The sequence below is a fragment of the Tauraco erythrolophus genome, chromosome 6, assembly GCF_009769465.1.
Source record: "Tauraco erythrolophus isolate bTauEry1 chromosome 6, bTauEry1.pri, whole genome shotgun sequence".
Classification (NCBI taxonomy): domain Eukaryota; kingdom Metazoa; phylum Chordata; class Aves; order Musophagiformes; family Musophagidae; genus Tauraco; species Tauraco erythrolophus.
In genome coordinates this window covers 38,727,162-38,744,652 of record NC_141470.1, presented here as the reverse complement: position 1 = coordinate 38,744,652, position 17,491 = coordinate 38,727,162, and the positions used below count along the sequence as shown (strand labels likewise).

General features: G+C 35.5%; 1 protein-coding gene across 1 annotated transcript in view; it reads left to right on the top strand.

Moving 5' to 3' along the window:
• Nucleotides 1-17,491, top strand: part of CDIN1 (CDAN1 interacting nuclease 1) — a 126,290-nt gene that overhangs the window by 11,783 nt on the left and 97,016 nt on the right. The window contains 3 exon segments of the mRNA XM_086613311.1: nucleotides 12,657-12,702; nucleotides 13,567-13,631; nucleotides 16,895-16,955. Of these exon segments, the coding sequence (XP_086469437.1) occupies nucleotides 12,657-12,702; nucleotides 13,567-13,631; nucleotides 16,895-16,955 (172 nt within the window).

Genomic DNA, 17,491 nt, shown 5'->3' with positions numbered 1-17,491 from the left:
CTTATTATCCACAAGCTTCCTGCTTACACATTTTTTATTTTAATTTACTATTTAGAGACAGAATTCAACAGTGACAGGCCGTTATTCTTACACAGATTATTTTTGTGGTTTTGAGGTTTCTGGATAGAGAATTTTGTCCATTTATCTCGGCGTAGATGCTTGCCATTCTAACATTTTAAATCTCAATCATTTAAAAATATTATTCAAATGTTTCAGGTACTGTGTAGAAATTAATATATTTCTGTGTAGGCAAGTTTGAGGTGGTCAGCATATATCATAAGTTAATTGTTTTAGTTTATTTTGTAATTCTTAGCTCTTTAGTCTCTTTATCAATGGAACTTTGCATTAGTGGATCAGGATGTTTACTGAAATAACCAGTTAAAATTATTAAAATACGCAGTGGAAAGCAACGTGCTTAGTTTAATGTGCTTCTGAATATTAAATGTGAGTAAAATGGTATATAGACATGAAGCCATTTGTTATGTTTTAGTATATGAAGCAATAGCTGTATAAACCTTAACCTCGTAATTTTGCAAGTTCCACTTTATCATGTAGCTGTAAAAGGTAATCAAAATAAATCATGGAAGATGAAGAAATATTTTCTAGGGCTTTCTATATGCTTTCAGAAGTGGCGCTTGATCCATGAAATTTTAGTAAGCATATTAAATAATACAATATGATGTGCAACGTGTCAGATCTGATAAATTATTTTGTATAGGACATTTATACAACATATGGTGAGCTGCTATGTGAACAGCTTAATGACTAAATTATGTTAATCTTTCTTGCCATATTTACTTTTCATTTAAAAAAACAGTGTTTTGAAATTTTTATTTTACTTTTTTGATCATGGATAGATATAAGAAAGGTGTAGGTCATCTCCGAGAAGCCGTGACAGTGATCCAAGGTTCCTCAGCTGTGCAGTGTACATAACACAGATGTTGGGAGAGTCATCTGTCAGCTATGCCTCTCCTATGGAGTTAAAGTTCTAGGGGGAAAAGAATTCGACACAGTGCTGTCACTGTTACATTTTCACAATAGAAGAGCATGCAAATATTCAACCTCCTGCTTAGCAGTAGTGCCCTGTCTAATGTCTGTGCTGGTTAGAATAAAAAAATAGTGGGTGCATCTAGGGCTCATAGATCTGACAAAGGTCATGCTATGCTGGGCATTTGAATTGGAAATTGTCTGGACTTAGATTTTATAAAGCTCCCACTGTTGTCGGGGAAAATTTCAGCAGGGTTTTGTCCCTGGAGAGGCCTCTTAGGCCCTTTTCTGTCCTATGAATGAATTTAGATGTGAGGGTTTCTCCTGCCTTAAAACTGTTAAGTTCATTTTGCATACATCCCCAGAGAGAAAAACTGGCAGATGCTTTTGTCTTGGAAGTGTTTAAAAGAAAACTGCAGAACAGGAACAAGGGAGAGAAGGGGCCCTGTGTGGAGTCCCAGAACATTTTGGAAATGGCCAATATGCAGTTTTCATCAGTACTAAGGCGGGGCGCAATATGGTGCCTGTAGCTCACTAGGGAATATGAATGTTGATTAAGCATACTCCCAGGCTTTGAAATCCTGAAAGCAGTGTCAGAATAATGGATGTTGAGCAAATGTCAAGCATTTGTTAATTTCTCTGTTATTTGGAGTTTATCTACCATGATCAATCAAATAAACTAGTGCTTCTCTGTTGTGGCATGTGTCATTGATATGGTGATTAGGTGGCTAGAGAGACCTTCTGCCTTTTTTTTTTTTTTTTTTTAATCCAGGTAACAGATTACATATGAACAGCCATAACTTTTAAGTTACAGATTTGTTTGCAGTTGGTTTAGTGGGAAGTGGTGCATTAACAAAATACTTTGGGGTACTGAAAGAAAAAGGTATTTGCATATCTGCAGTGCTAAAAATTGCATTCATGCCATTTTTTTCCGGTTTTGGCCTTAAAGCTTTACTGTTGTGGGGAAGGAGAAATTCTAAATGTAAGTTGATAGAAAAAACTTTTACTTATTCTTAAAAGGAGAAGTTTGAAAATAAAAGATATCCACCCCAAATTAGTATTAATTTATGGCTTAGCTCCCTTCTTCCCTCTAAATTCGTTGTTTTCTATAAAGTAAGTCTTGACATCCCTGTTTTTGATTGGGAAACATGTTCAGATGCGCTTTAGTTAAAAGTGAAGGAGGTGACTCTTTGACTTTTATAAAAATACATACTCTTTTGTAAGAATATATCAGAGAAGTTTTTAGTTACTAACATGCAGAAATGTAAATGGTCCAGTTCAGAATATTTTTCCTCCATCTTCTCAATTTCTACTATTTTCTGATGTCCTAGTTCTGCTAATTTGCCACTCTTCAAAGTTAAGCAACACAGAAAGGCCTGATATTTAAATGTGAAGAACAAATTAAAAATAATCTGAAGGAGAAGAAGGTTCTGTGGCCTTTGCTGCTTTACTGCAATATGTAAAGAGTTTGAAATGGGAGAGAATAGGGTTGGGATGTTTGTGTGTGGCCTTTCTGAAAGCTGCCTGAAGGATGTTAACAGTCAAATTGCACTGAATTCCTCTTCTCAAGGAATTTTTTATTTTTTTTTTAGCAAAGTCTAGTCCTTATGTGCTTAATGTAAAGACGGCAATGTATATTTTTAGAATGTTTTTGCAACTCTCAGAAATATAAGAAGTGTCAGTGAGTCATGCCATATGACTTGATGCATGTTGAGGTCATCTTCAGTTTATTTTAACATAGAACTAATGTTTGATGTTGAACTAGTTTTCCTTTTTCCTTGGCTTCCACATTCATTTACCAAGGCCTCTGGGCCCATTCTACCAAGACCGGTCAAATTTTGGTGCTTAATGAAGGTGATGCTATATGGTGAACCTATTGACTTTACATCAGAGATGATTCTGTTCAGTTAGTGCATGGAATAAGAGTTCTCCTGGGAACCCAACATTTTCTGTGGCACTGCAGGAAGCAAAGTATATAGTCATTGTATGGATTTTTCAGACCAGTGCAAAGAACACTAAAAAATAAATCCTCTGGAAAGAGGAGGAAGGGAAAGAAAATACTGTTGGTAGGAGTGGAAAAGAAGGTTAGAGAAGTTTGAGGATAAAATAATGTAATGTTGTGATCACCTCTTGTCAAATGTTCCTTCCATGTTGCCTGCCAGTTGTAGGTAGACAGCTTTTAACAAACAATGCTGGAAGACCACTAGTAAAAGGAACAGCTAGGTTTCTTCTTAGTGAGTTTCTGCCTTCTTTCCAGTGGAAAGTAAGTATTGGAATTAAATTAGTTTATTCTCTCTATGGCACAGCAAGCTATATGCCTGGGGCTGAAAGTAGACTTTGTAAATATCTACATATATGGTAGAACAACTTCTAGATACAAGGCCAAGTATTGTACTGTCGGCTAGGTAGATAGACAAGAATTACTCTTCTTTTTCTTTTGTTTTATTTTTGAATTACAAGTAGCTTTAAATTTACAAATTTTTAAACAATAAACACTGGCTAAAGACTAAAAATCTCAAAGGGACTACCTATAAGTGGATTCATATCTTACCTTAAATCTGTATCATTCCAAAAATCGGAATTTATTTGAAACTACTCTTCTGTATCATCCATGTTTGATAGAGCTAAAATTCTTTAAATTATATCCTGTATGGGAAACATTAATAAGATCCTGACTTGTTTAAGGAATTAACAATTTTGACTGGATTACTGGAAGATTTTTTGGCTTAAGGTGTTCACTTTTTACCCTGGAGATAGCTATGCAACAGTGTGTGTGCTTGACATGTGATGCATGCAAATGCTAAATACAGTAGCAGCATGAGGCAAGTGTCATTAACAGTAATTTATGTAATGAAAGCCACCTGGCTGTCTTCGTAATTAATTGCTTGTAAATAATAAATTTAAATATAATTTATAGTTTTCTAAATTTGATTATATATTTTTAGGAGAAAATTGTTTAAGGGTGTTTGGAGTTTTACTTAGTTTCAAATTGGCACAGATATGCTTTTTATATGCAGGCTAAATTTTAATGTAAAATGAACAGTCTGATTAGCATCAAGTTGCCATTTACTCATAAAAGTAGTTTTCTAAAATTAAACACCTAGTTTATACAGGACAGTATCAGTATGAATAAAAAAAGTATAAAATAGAATGATCTTTCCCTTTCTCCATAATCAGGAAATTTAAGATTGGAGCCTGAAAAGCTTCTCTTGACCAGGTATTCTATAATCTGATTCTTTTCCTGGGGGAGAGGAAGTAGCATGGTAGAGTTACCCAACCGAAATTAGGAAGATGAACACAAAATGAATATATAAAGTATTTCTTTCCAGTAATAGCCTGCTAAGTGAATGTTTTTTCAATGTATGGACCTTGCCCCTATCAAGAGGGCAGATAGGAAAGGTGCGGAATAAATCCCTGGTATAAATTATAGCTTCTTTGCCTTAACTGCATGTTGAGATACATTGCTGTTTCAGCCTAGGAGCATCTTTCTTTGCTCAACAGTCATCAGATAACTACAGCTTTTGTGCATTTTTGTCCAATGGTTCAACATTTAGATTGTGATACTGGAGAAAGAGTTCAAACTTGCAAACCTGCTTTCTGTGTAATCTTAACTGAAATAAATTGAAATAAAGTGTGGATAATGTACAGTTAAGTGCAAGCAAGGAATTTGCAGAGGTTTTGCTTTTTTCTCTCAGTCTCAAGTAGGCTGTTCTGTGTCTCTGCTTTGGGATATGTTCACGGATTCTTTCATGAATATTAAGAAATTTTTCTTCTTGCTAAGTAACTTGGAGTAGTTGAGGACAAGGACATAGCAAATCATCTGCTTATGTTAGTCTCAATCTTTTTTTTTATTTATTTAGTTTTCTGAGAAATTTTATTGGTAAAGTTAAAAGGAGAATTTTAAATACCAGGAGATGGAGATGTGGAGGACAAGTGCTATGATTATCAAGATGTATGTGGGAGGCAAACCCGGTTTGACTCTGATCAGTTTCTTTTTATCAATGGACTCCCTGACTGGATGATCAAAGGGTACTGGAGAAGTTCTGGTATGTGTGAGGTGAAAAGATTTGAGAGACATTGAAGCCTAATGTCAGAATACTTGAGAGTTTTTATTTCATGTTTTAGCACTGACATTGTATGTTTTAAAGCTGTGTTGTGAATATATTTTGTTTCTGCACCGCATCTGAAAATATTTTTCAGCTTGAAAATTAAACCTTACAAAACAGTTTTACATTTTTATGGAAGAGACTTTACTTGAAACATTAGTGAAAGAGTATTTATTTACAAAAGTCTCTGTGGGCTTGGCATTTAAGTAGGTTTCAAACTTTCATGCAACAAGCACTGTGCTGTTTAACTCAGGAAAGAACAATATCTTGGGCAAATTTCTATCTATTTTCTGTACTTGGTTACTAAGATAATAAGACCAAAAAACAGTTTCTTTTCATTTGGAAATACCACTCTTCTGTTGCTGTGTTTTCAGAGTTCCATTTTTAACTGTAATATCTGCCAATGTTTATCCACTGTTAAAGCGTAATGTTGTTCTTCTCATCAGAAGCATATATATGTGAATGGAAAAATTGCATCTTTATTCTGACTTCTCTTTTCATTTTGGTGGCTTGACCTGAAGTGCTTTGTGATCATTTGAATATGGTATATTTTGAATTACACTTGTATTACTGCTATTGAAAGTTAGATTTTTGTGATGTGGGTGAAGGAAGGTGGAATTTGTCTCTGCAAAGAGCTAGCATTATTTTATGATCATTGCCTGTATTGATAATTTGTATTTACCTCTCTATTTTATTTTTTTCATGTCTGATACAGATTGTTCGTAGTCTGCAGTTGTTTTAAAATACGTTAGCTGTTACAACAGACACCAAAAAATGAGGTGTCTACAGGAAGAATTGGTGCCCCATTCTTAAAGGAACTTCTAAGTCTTTCTAAATGAAAAATCATTCAAACAGTATCTAATACTGGCCATTTTCCTCTGTCTGCTGCTAGAACTTATTGGCCAACTAGGTCAGACATTATTAAAGTTCAAGTGGCCCAGTGGGAAAAGTAATGGCCTTATGCTACTATGAATTTTAAATGCTGCCATTTCTATGTATTGCACCATCATCTGTTCTCGCACATCACTAAATTGTATAGAAGTTGTGGGACCAACCAGTGTCAAGGTCACAGAAGTGATGACTCTTCTCAAGTAGCCTTCTTGGAGCTTTGTCATACAGTTATTCTCATAACCCTGGCTATAGGTAGTAAAGTTGTATGCACATGCCTGCATTTAACCTTTTTATTATCATTGGATAGTGTAAGCCTGCAATGCAGGATGCCTTTTTCCTTGCACTCTTTACTTTTGGTTTTTATTTTTGATCCTACCAAAGGTATCAGATTGACCTTGATGCAAAGACAATTTTAGTAAGTGATTCATATTTAAACGTTTTGAGTTCAGCTGGTCTACAGTTTATTGAACTGGATATCGGAGAATTTCAAAATTGATTAGTGCTATAGTACTCCAGATGAGCTTGAATTTTATCTTGACTTTAAACGTGATGGTACTAAGTCTGAAATGAGCGTATCAGCAAGTACTTCTGGTCATATATATATTTATTATTTTTTTTTATTATTAATGTATTTGTAATGAGAGTATTTTCCCCAACAGCACTGAACTGGCTTTTTAACACCAAAAGTAGTAGCTACTGATAATGTTTCACTGTGTGGAAGGCTTCTTATGCAGAGATAATAAAACTGGTTTTATATCCCAGACTTGATCTGGCATAGCTGGAAAGCTGTGACATTGGAAGATAGCCGCTTTACAGAAGTTACCATGTTGTAACTAAAGACTTAGGTATTTTTATGTCACTTAGTTACTCTAATTCAAACTCATATATTGATTTAAACACATATATTCACACACACACGTATGTATAGACAGGTATATTGATTTTGCTTAAATTGATAATTCACTGACTTCCAATAAATCGATGTTAGATTTGTAAAGTACAAATGCGTACAGAGACAATAATCTGTTTTTTGAGAATTTTCATTCAGAGAAGTGACCACAAGCATATTAAAGAAAGAATTTAATATTAAAAGCTGCAGTGAAGAGGTTAAAGCGTAACTATTCTAGAGGTCAGTGAGTCTCCCTCTCTCATTCTGTGTTCTTCAGTGCTTTGGTAGGCCTTTGCTATTCCTGAGCCTTCCAGGATCCTCATGTGAAACCATTCAGACTGCTAAGAAGCCTTTTTCCTGTCCTGACAATGCTGACACATAGAAGAAATTCTGAGAATCTGCTAGTTGTCACCTCCTCTCAGGTGGGAAGTTCACCATCAGACTGGCTTTAGTTGATTTACACATATAGCAGCTGTGGTGCTTGTTAGCCTATGTACTGCAGTTCTGGGAAGCCACGGAGACTTTATGCATCCATGCATGTGCTGTGCATTTAAACCGATGCTGCTAGATCTATTTGAAATCCATTATTGACAGAGTTTTTAGAAATAAGAACAGACTGGTTAGCACGTGATAAGCAGTATAGAAACATTGCTTTCTTTAGTAGTCCCTGTTCCAGAGCATTTAAAGTACAGAAGACGAGAATTAAAAGGCTGTTTGGGTTTCTTTCACATCTTTGATAATGTAACAGGAAAAATGTATTTTAGGCACACATTCTGGAATTTCAGGATAGCTGTGAGGAGGATTCCCCTTCTACCCCCAGTCATTTAAATTTGTCAAATATATATATATTTCTTTCCTCATATAGATTCTTAATCCAGCATGGCAGCACCATGCAATTCTAGCCCTAAGTTGCAGGTGCTACTTTTATTTTAAAGCTCAATATAGTGTCTGTAAAAATATTTTAGAACTTATTATACATGGAAAGGGGAAGTTCTTTTCCAATTGTTAGAAATGAGACTCTTTCTGTCAGCTTCAGAACATTTCATGAAAGATACGACTAGCACTACATACTCATGCTGGAGGCTGTGGAAGGAAAGAAAAAATTTCCTCCCCAACCTGAATTCCTACAATAGCTAAGTGCAGTGTTGTATGCACTTCCAAGAGAAGGTTTGACACTGCTGCTTTGGGATTTCACACGTAACAACTTTTGAATTTTTGGAAACACAGCATCTGCCCCCACACTCAGTTTTTTAACCAATATGTTTATCATCTTAATGAGGTGAAATGTTCCATTTTGTGAAAGGGAAGCAATGAAGGAATGCTCTTTATAGATTTCATTTGTATAAAAAAAAATCAAGGCTATTCTATATATATAGTATATGTTTGTCTCATGATGGACTTTGCTTTCTCCCTGCTTGTCTCCACTTATGAATAATTACTGGATTAAATACTGCAGTTCATATTTACTCTAGATGCATTTTTTTTTTTACAGATCTCTATACTCTTCCTTTGTTCTGTGGTAAAATACATGAAATGTAAAAGCTATGTAAAAGCTGAATTTTTAGTCTTTCTATTTTAGGCAAAAAGTGTGGAGTTAAAGATGAGGAAACGGAAACTCATTTTAAAATTAGATGAAACAAGTGGAAACTTGGTTTCGTATCTAAAATTTTATGTTTTCAGTAATCTCAGAAAATAAAGTGGAAAACCATAAGTTTTATCTTATCTCTAAAGAACTAATTATTTGCAGGGGCTGAAAATAGAATATTTGCAGCAGTTGTGATGTTTGGATTTTCTTCTGGTGAGGCTGTAGTAAATAGCAAATACTAAGTTGGATGGCACCCCAAATCTTGGCTCCATCAACAAGCCTGTTTTCTTGATAAGATCATCTAATCCAGTTAAATTCTTTTAATCCTTACTACCTGCTTCTTGGCCAGTTTTATATCAACTCTAGTTATGAAGCACTGATCTGCTTTAGCATATTGTCTGGTACTAGTTTATCTATGAATACTCGTTGCAAAGCAAAACATTTCTGAAATACTCTCCAGGGATGATAGCATTCCTCCTCTATCAAATTCTGGGATTCATTAGAAGAGAATGGTCTAAGTTTTATTCTTACATATTAAATGACCAAAAGGCATATTCTTTTTCCAGCACCAGACTTGGCAGTTGTCTTATTTGCTTGACTGGTCCCAAAGTTCTTAGAGGTAATATCTCTTATCTCATGTTCTGGTCTGACTTGGACATTCCATTCTGAATGTGGATGGACTTTGATATCTGTAATAGGGTTTTTTATTTAAAGAAAATTTTTATATCTTTATATCATTTGGAACCTAGAAATGACATTTCATTTTTTAAAAATAGAAGTTATTTTCTTAAAAAAAAAAAGGCATTTTGTAGCAGATTTTAGATTTCAGTTTTCTGCCTAAATCCAGTTACATACTGACGAGCACAAAGTACATCAGGCATTTAGATGAAAGTATACCACCAATATCAACACAGAGGAGCAAAAGCTAGATTGGTTCATTATGGATGCTGATGTACTAGGAAAAGGGGATATTTGAAGAGTGAGGCTAGTTGCTTTGAGCAGAGCTCTGGGGGTTAGATCCATTACTATCTGGAATTGCAGAAGAAAGTGTTTCCATGAAAGTGGATGGTACAGAACTTAAGAAGAAAGTTTTCTTGTTTTCCTGGAAAATAGGTTTAGTTCTACAAGATGGACAACAAGTTAATTTATTAATAATTTAAACTAGATAGTGTTCAGAATTATGAGTTAAGAGGTGTTTGTTTGTTTGTTTCCGAAAATCAGCCCAGCCCAACCTGGGTTCTACAGCTCGTTCTTGACAAAAGAGCTTGCTCAACACAAGCATGTCTATGTCTGTAGCCTTCCAGTAAGTCATGAGGCTTATTATAAAGTTAATTCCATAAGAGGCAATAGCGCAGCACTGAAATGTTATTTTGAATAAAAGATATTTTCAGTGTCATGTTTGTTTTCCTGGATATCTCAGCTATATTAGTTTGTCTGCTCATTTGCTACTTTGAAATCCTGTGTAGAGGCATCAGAGGACGGATGGAGCCCTAGGAATTTGGCTGCTCCTGTAGAAGTAATGATAACTTACATGGCAGTATCCCTGCTGTCAGTATCAGCAGTTGCTGTCTTGCAATGCAAGTACCTGTTCTTGACTTCTGTCCCCCCTCCAAGTACACAGTACTGTCTTTTTCAGCACTTTCCGAAACCATGACATTTCAGTTTTCTGTCAATGCCATCTTACAGTACGTGCTTCTCAAAACATGGCTGGAACTATTTCATTTTACCAGGAAGTTGTGGCAATGGAATTGTGGCAAGGAAACGATGAGTGGCAGATAAGTGGTTGTAGTGTTTAAGAGGGGAACTATGTTAACCAGAAGAAATATGAAAGCAGCCATGTGAAGATATAAATCCACTTCTCCAGGGGGAGGAGAAAGATCTTCTGGTAGTAAGGCTTGAAATTATTTGAATGGTACTGTTGAAATAATTCTCTGTCACAGTTGTAATGTTTTTGTGCTGCAGTCCAGTATATATGCAACTTGTTCGGGTTTTGGACTGGATTTGTTAGTGTTCATGGTAAGTCTAAATGATGTACGCAGTTGGAAGTGTAGGAGAGGAGTGTCAGACTAAACTGAAGTAAAAGGGCCAAATCCAAGGATGCCAAGGGAACAAATGAAATGGACAAGAGTCAGGAGTGTGGAGAGAGATAATGGTCTTAATTCTTTTTGATATGTCAGTGGGCGTAATAGAATAATGGTACAATAAGTAAAGTAATCATATTGGGAATAGCCTAGAAATACAAAAATTAGTATGTCAGTTGGAGGGAACTCAAACCAGAAATCCAGTTAAATGCTGTCCTGTTTCATTTGGTTTCTTACATGTCTTTTCTCTAAATTCAGTTCTACCATTACGACCATGTAAATCTGCCAGATAATAATAGTTACATGGAGAACCATTAGGGGGCCATATGTATCCAACTTATTTATAGCCTGCAGGGTTTTTTTTTTAATAAATCAACTTGAAATACCTTAGCTTTGTGTATCTATATAGCCTGTGTAAGTATATAATCTTAATTTCTTTCGTTTGTTCACCTTCTAATGATTACATGTGAACATTGAAGGTTGCCTTAATTGGATGGTGCACCTTTTGGGGAGGCATTGTGGTACATATCTCCTGGCCTCTGTGTCAAATGATGTATATTTAAATTATTTACTATATTGTAATTTGTTTTTCTATAATCCATTAAATTCATAAATCTGTATATTAGTCAGTTTATGTTGCTGTCATTTTTCTACAGTTTTAACATTCAGTCAGTGAGTACTCAGGGTGAACATTCTCATGTGGAAAATACTGGAGATCAAGGCTCAGCTTACTGCTGCCACACAGATGTTGTGCGGGGCAGACAAGCCCAAAATACAGTGTTATGGCAAAACTGGAAGCACAGAACTGGATAAGACAAACTAGTAAGCTCTTTATATAGCACTGCGTTAACCTACTTGCTTTGTTGCTAATGCTTCAACTGGTTGGTTTAGAGGTAACATTTTATGTTGTGCTGCGTAGACATACTGTCTGTTTAAAGCTCAACAAGCTGTTTAGTCATTCCGTGCCTCAGTTTTCCATTTTGGAAATGGGAGTAAGACTTCCGTATCTTAAATTAGTATTTCTGAGGTGTGAAAATTGCAAGAAGGGAAAACATTTGCATTTAATATACATATGATGTGATACAGGTGTTAAATTCATGTACGAGAAACGTGGCAGAAGAACGAGACTTGAGACATTGCCGAATCCTATGCAATGCCTTAGTAGGTAAGTTCACAAAAGGAAAAATCTTAATTATTCATAATGCTTTGCTGTACCATAAAACTCGATTTATTGAGACTATAATTTGTTCAAGTTGCATGTAGTAGGAAAATATATCAGGAGTAATTAATTGTATTCATGATGTTATGAGGTAGATATATCCACAGAGGACAATTGAAAACAGTAGCAGTGTTGTATTGATTGCCTTTCAGAGGAGAAAAAAAATCTTGTCCCATTTCTAAATGTTAGCAATTCAGAGAGAAAAATTCCCACTTGGGAAGAATACTTTCCAGGTTGCTTCATTGCCAGGTGTTTGACATTGAGTGGAGCCTTAGATGAATGAAGCTTATGGCAGCTTTTGGAAATGACCGACTCCGGGGAATCTCAGCATCCTGCTGTGAAAGTTTCTATTTTCAAAGCACATCAGTTTCAGTGGGAATGTTCCAGTGGTCCCATATGCTACTTCTGACAGAGGGGGAAGTTTTTAACCTGAATATGAGACAGCTACTGAAGAGGTTCCCTTGCTGCTAACAAAATGAATTTCAATATGTTGCCAATGAACAAGCGGCATGTTTCCAACTGCTGATGGAATTTAACTCCCTCAATTATTAATGGAAATTTTGCTTTGTTTTCCTTTTTGCCAGTTCTCTTTTAACTCAGCTACCTGCTCCTGATATGATTTTGTGGGTTCTGAAGCTGAAAAAGGAATCACCCAAACAATATGCTCGTTTGCTTTGAAACTCTTGCTATGTTTTCTTCCCCTCCCTCGTACGCTCTCTCCTTGACCTAGCAGCAGGAAGCCTTTGTCTGAGGTGTTCATCTGGAACAACTTTTCCACACTTGTTTTCATGTTCTGTTAGATTACAGGGCAGCAGGCCTACCTTTGAAGCTCCCTTCTCTTTTGTTTCTTTGCAGTGCACTCCAGTAATTAACTTTGTCCTTCTTTTATTTGTTCCAGTCAATCGCAGTCCACTCTGCTGAGCATCTTCTCCCAGGAGTACCAGGTTAGAAGTTTTCTCCTTTGTGAGGGTTGACAGGTGCCTAATTGAATGATGAATGTCCCTTTATTTCTTTGTAATTGAACTGCCAGCTTTCTGATTGGTTTGGAGGATGTTCCCTTTTCCACATCAAGCACCGCCTGAGTCTCAGTGGATGGCTGCCAAGCCTACCCATCCATCTGTCTAATAACATCTAGCCTTTGCTTATTTGGTGGACCTGTAATAAATTATGCTAAACCATTATTATTCTGACAATAATAATTTCCCTGTGTTGCGTGGTTCCATGTGCTAAATGTTTGCTGACTTGCACTGTCAGTGCTGCTTTCCATTGCTGACAGAGATGATGATAAATGACCATTGCCGGAGTGGCAGAAGGCAAGAGAGGCAGAAAATGGAGTCATTTATCATGAGATGACAGGTGTCAGTCAAGTGGCAAGTCTCTATGGAATTACTTTTTGTAGTTTTTCAAATAAGTTGTTTTTAAGCAATGTTCTTCCTGGTTAAAAATGCCAATTGAATTGTAAAACTAGAGTGCACCAGACTTGGGTGGAATTGAATTGAGGGAAAATTAATACAAAGGTTGAAAGAGAGAACAAGTTTTTCTTTGCCCTCTGCAGCCTTCAGTAAACTTATTTAGATTCAATTATTGTGACCTTACTGGCTTTTACATATATGGTACATTGCAGTACAGTCTGAAGACGTTCAATTCAATAGGTAGATTGAATGTCATTTCTGTACAGAATCTAAAAACATAGTTAAGTTTGTGTATCAAAGTGTAGCCAAGGAACATGTGTTTGGGCAGTCATGATTTCTTTGTTTTGATCTATGACACATTTGTAAGACTCTTTTGTTTGTTTTTCGTTTTTCTAGAAACAAATCAAAAGAACACATACCAAGCATCATACTGCTGAAGCTATTGAAACTTACTACCAAAGGTATGTCCTCCCCACCCCGGTTAAGAGTATCATCATAACTACTAGTTGTTGTGGCAATTATGAGTAAATTAGCTTAATAGCTTATGAAGCTAGTTTTCTATAAAAATAAATTTAAAAATTGGGATCAGGAATACCAAACAGTTCACCTGAAAATGTTTTTCAGTGAAAATGCAGAAATTTTTCAGCTTTGGGTCAATCTAATTCAGAAAGGGTTTACTTCCTTGGCCCTAAGTCAGAGCAAGCAAATATTTTTTACAGTGTGTGCGATAGCATTTGTTATATATTGCCTATAGTTTGTAATTACAGAGTTTCTGTGGCAAGGCTAATATTGATGATGACTTCCTTATAGCAAGGAAGCTTGATCTGTTACGGTTGCTTGTAGTTTTAAAAAAACAACATTTGTGTTACATTACAAAAAGTTACATATTAAATTTATGTATTGCCAGTTAAAGCACTAATTTTTAGATCACTTCTGTTTTATCAACAGAAGTGTCAGAAATAGCTGTAAAAGGAGGATGAAAACCTTTATGTCATTTTACAGTATTTTACAATTGTTTGCATCTTAAGCTAATAAATTGTATTTGCTACACCTTATAGTTTGTCTGTTACTTCTATAGGCTTTACTGAAAATGTTGCAGTGACATAATTGGGGCATACTGATAACTGGTAAAGATACCCAATTAAAATACTGCTTTGTAGACTGACATATCTGAGGAGCTTGCATGGCAAGTGAGTTCATACTTGTGATTATAGATGTCTGATATTTATGCTTAATATTAATCTGTATGAATGAGGAAAAATAAAAAACCTTCCTTTGTAAACAATTAACTGTGCTTCTGAAAAGATATATATTTAAAACCTAAGCACAGCCTGATTATATCAGACACTGGTTTAGAATATCTATTGTGAACTGTGCTGGTTTGGACGTTTGGTTTTCTTTTTTTAGTAGTTGTACTGTGCTGTAAAAATTTGTACTGGATCATATTGTACTTTTCCTGATGTTGATTCTTGTTTAGGAAGAATATTGACTTAAAATTTTGTTGTGTTAATAAAATAGGACTGTATATATATGGTTAAATGGCTTTTCACTAGCACGGTTTCAGTGAAGTGCCCTATGTTAATTGTAACTACTGTGTGAATAACCCTTTATTTAGAACACATGTAAATCATTTAAATCGTTTTCATGATGATTGTGTTACTAGTTCCAACAGCTTAAACCTGAAACGTGGGACCAAATTTTGCTTTATGCAAAGCAGCAGTTGTATTGGTGTCAGTAAGGTTGTGGGTATGATTAAGTTTGGCTCACATCAGGTAGGAGGATTTGGTCTCCTGTCCCCTTCTGTACTGTCTGAAGTATGATAGCAGTACATAGCTAATGCATTATGTATGAAGCTATATGGTGGTGGTAGGGAAAATCATTCTTTATGCTGTTTCTGGGTATTTCATATTGCAAATGTATTAACATGGCCGAATAAAATGCACATGTTTTAAAATCAGAGATGTTCTAGTTAATAGTTAGAAAACTCATCTCAATCCTGTTTTAGTAGATTTACTGTGTAGTATGTTTTGTAAGCTACAAGAGCAGACTACTTGAGTCACAAGCCAGTTTGAAATGCTTCAAGCATAAACATGAGAAACATGTCTTCTCCTCTTCTCTTTTGTAGCATCCATCTTACCACTTCAAACCCCAGTCTGTGTGGTATGCTTCTTCCTATTCCCACCCATGTACAAACAAATAATTGTACTCCTTTTGCTTTCCTAGGTCTGAAATACCAGTTTTTGAAGGCAGTCATTTCTGGTGGTCCCTGTTGGGAGCAAGTAGAAGTACAGTGGAGTGGAGTAGTTTCTGCTGCTCTGCTGAGACTTAACTAGTCTTAAAATTAGGCAAACGTGAAGGCCTGAGAAGTATCAGCAAGCTTTTCAGAACAGTATTGCCATCAACATATTAGTCCATAATGGAATTGCTGGTAGCATTAGAAATATCTGACAAAAAATTGTTCCATTGTCAGCTGTAGCTTTGCTGTTTGATCAACTAGATACATGCTTTAGAACATTAATCTCAAGTAAATCTTCCTAGTTAGTTATTTTAGTTATGATCTCTCCTTTTTTTAATTCTGTTATAAATTCTCAGTGTTTATATAAGTCATCTTGTTCTGTGGTTTTTATGTAACATTGAAATAGGTTACAACAAAAAGCTTGTATAATTTCCTTTATTCATTAAGCCTCAGAATACCTTGCAAACAAAAAGCCTGCTAATCCTCTGTGAAGAGGTTTATGTAAAGGTGTTACACCCATTCCACAGAAAGGTAAAATGATAAAGAATTTTCATGTCTGTAACTAATGAGCAGAAGAGTGGCTTCCGATGGATAGATAATGATAGAGCTGGAAAGGCTGTGGCCTTCTAATGATGTCAGTAATGATGTGCTGTACGAATACAGATAGGATAAATGAGCAGGTTCAAATGTTGGTAACTATTGTTCTCTTCCACATGGCTGCAAAGCACAGAGTGGCTTCCAATAATACAGCTTCTTCCCATCAACTCTTGAGAACAGGTTTTAGGCATTATTGAAATGTAAGCATCAAACAGCGAAAGGAACAGAGGTGAGAAAGGCAATAGTGGTCAGAAACATCACTGTGTATCCATGTTGGTCTAGTACCCTCAACTAGAAACATAAAGCCTTGATGATATGATAATGACTTTCTATCACCCTTTATTGGATCCTAAATATTTCTTCTTTTATTTTCTCTGGAGAGTATTAATGTGATTGTTAGACTCTGATTGTACTGAAGTAAGCCTTTAGTATTTAAACTACTGCCCAGTTGATAAAATCTGGATTAAATTTTGGGTTTGTGCATAGTAGTGAATTGAGTAAGATATACAGTGCGCCATCGTAGTTGTAAGTCATGTGGTACCCAAAATCTTTACTGTGAATAATAGAGGTTTATTTGTGTGTGATGCGTCTTTATAAGTAGTATAGATATGATTTATTTGTATGTCATTAAGCCAAATTTTTTTTAATTTCTTGATTTATTGTGGTTTTTACCAGTGACTTAATTGAGATGGGTGTATCTTGCAAATGAACAGGAGACAACCCTGGAGAGTTAGGGATTGTTTCAAAATACTTTTTTCTTAAAAGATTTCCCTTTAAGTACTCTGTGCTGGCATATTTTCCTCCAAATGAAAGAGATTCACAAAGGATGCTGACATGTATAAACTGGCCTTTTCTTGTCACTGCAGAATTACTTGACTTTGTCTTGTCTAGGTACCTGAATGGCGTGATGAAAAATGCAGCAGCCCCTGTATTACTGGAGCTGGCCAATGAGGTAATCCTCTTTACTTTTTTCTTTAATCTTCCAGTGTAAAACCTAAGGGGCATATCTATAGTGACTTCAGTGAGAAATGTAATTAAACTAAAAAAAATGGTTTCAAGGCACATTAGACATTTTAAATGGTTCCCAGTCTGTTAGTACTTACAGTAATTAGACAAAAAGTCCCATTTATTAATAAATCAGTTAATGTAATTAGTCTCTTAACTTCAAGGCAGATATGTAAGAAACTCTGAATTTGTATTTTGCTGCAAATTTCTGACAGACCCTAGGTCTTTAATGCGCAAACTTACTAAAAATTCCCACATTGATTAAATGGAGTTGCATCAGTTTTACTTATATTTGATTCCTTGTTTTTAATAACAAAATCCATCTAAGATTACTTTTTTTTAATAATAGGAAGGGCGAAAACAGTTCATTTTCCTTACTCCGTTTATTTCTGCTCATACCGATTAGAGGGTGGCTAATGAAAACTGCTTAATATAAAGCAATTAAGCAGAATAAATTCCTCAATATAGCCATCTCCTAGAAAA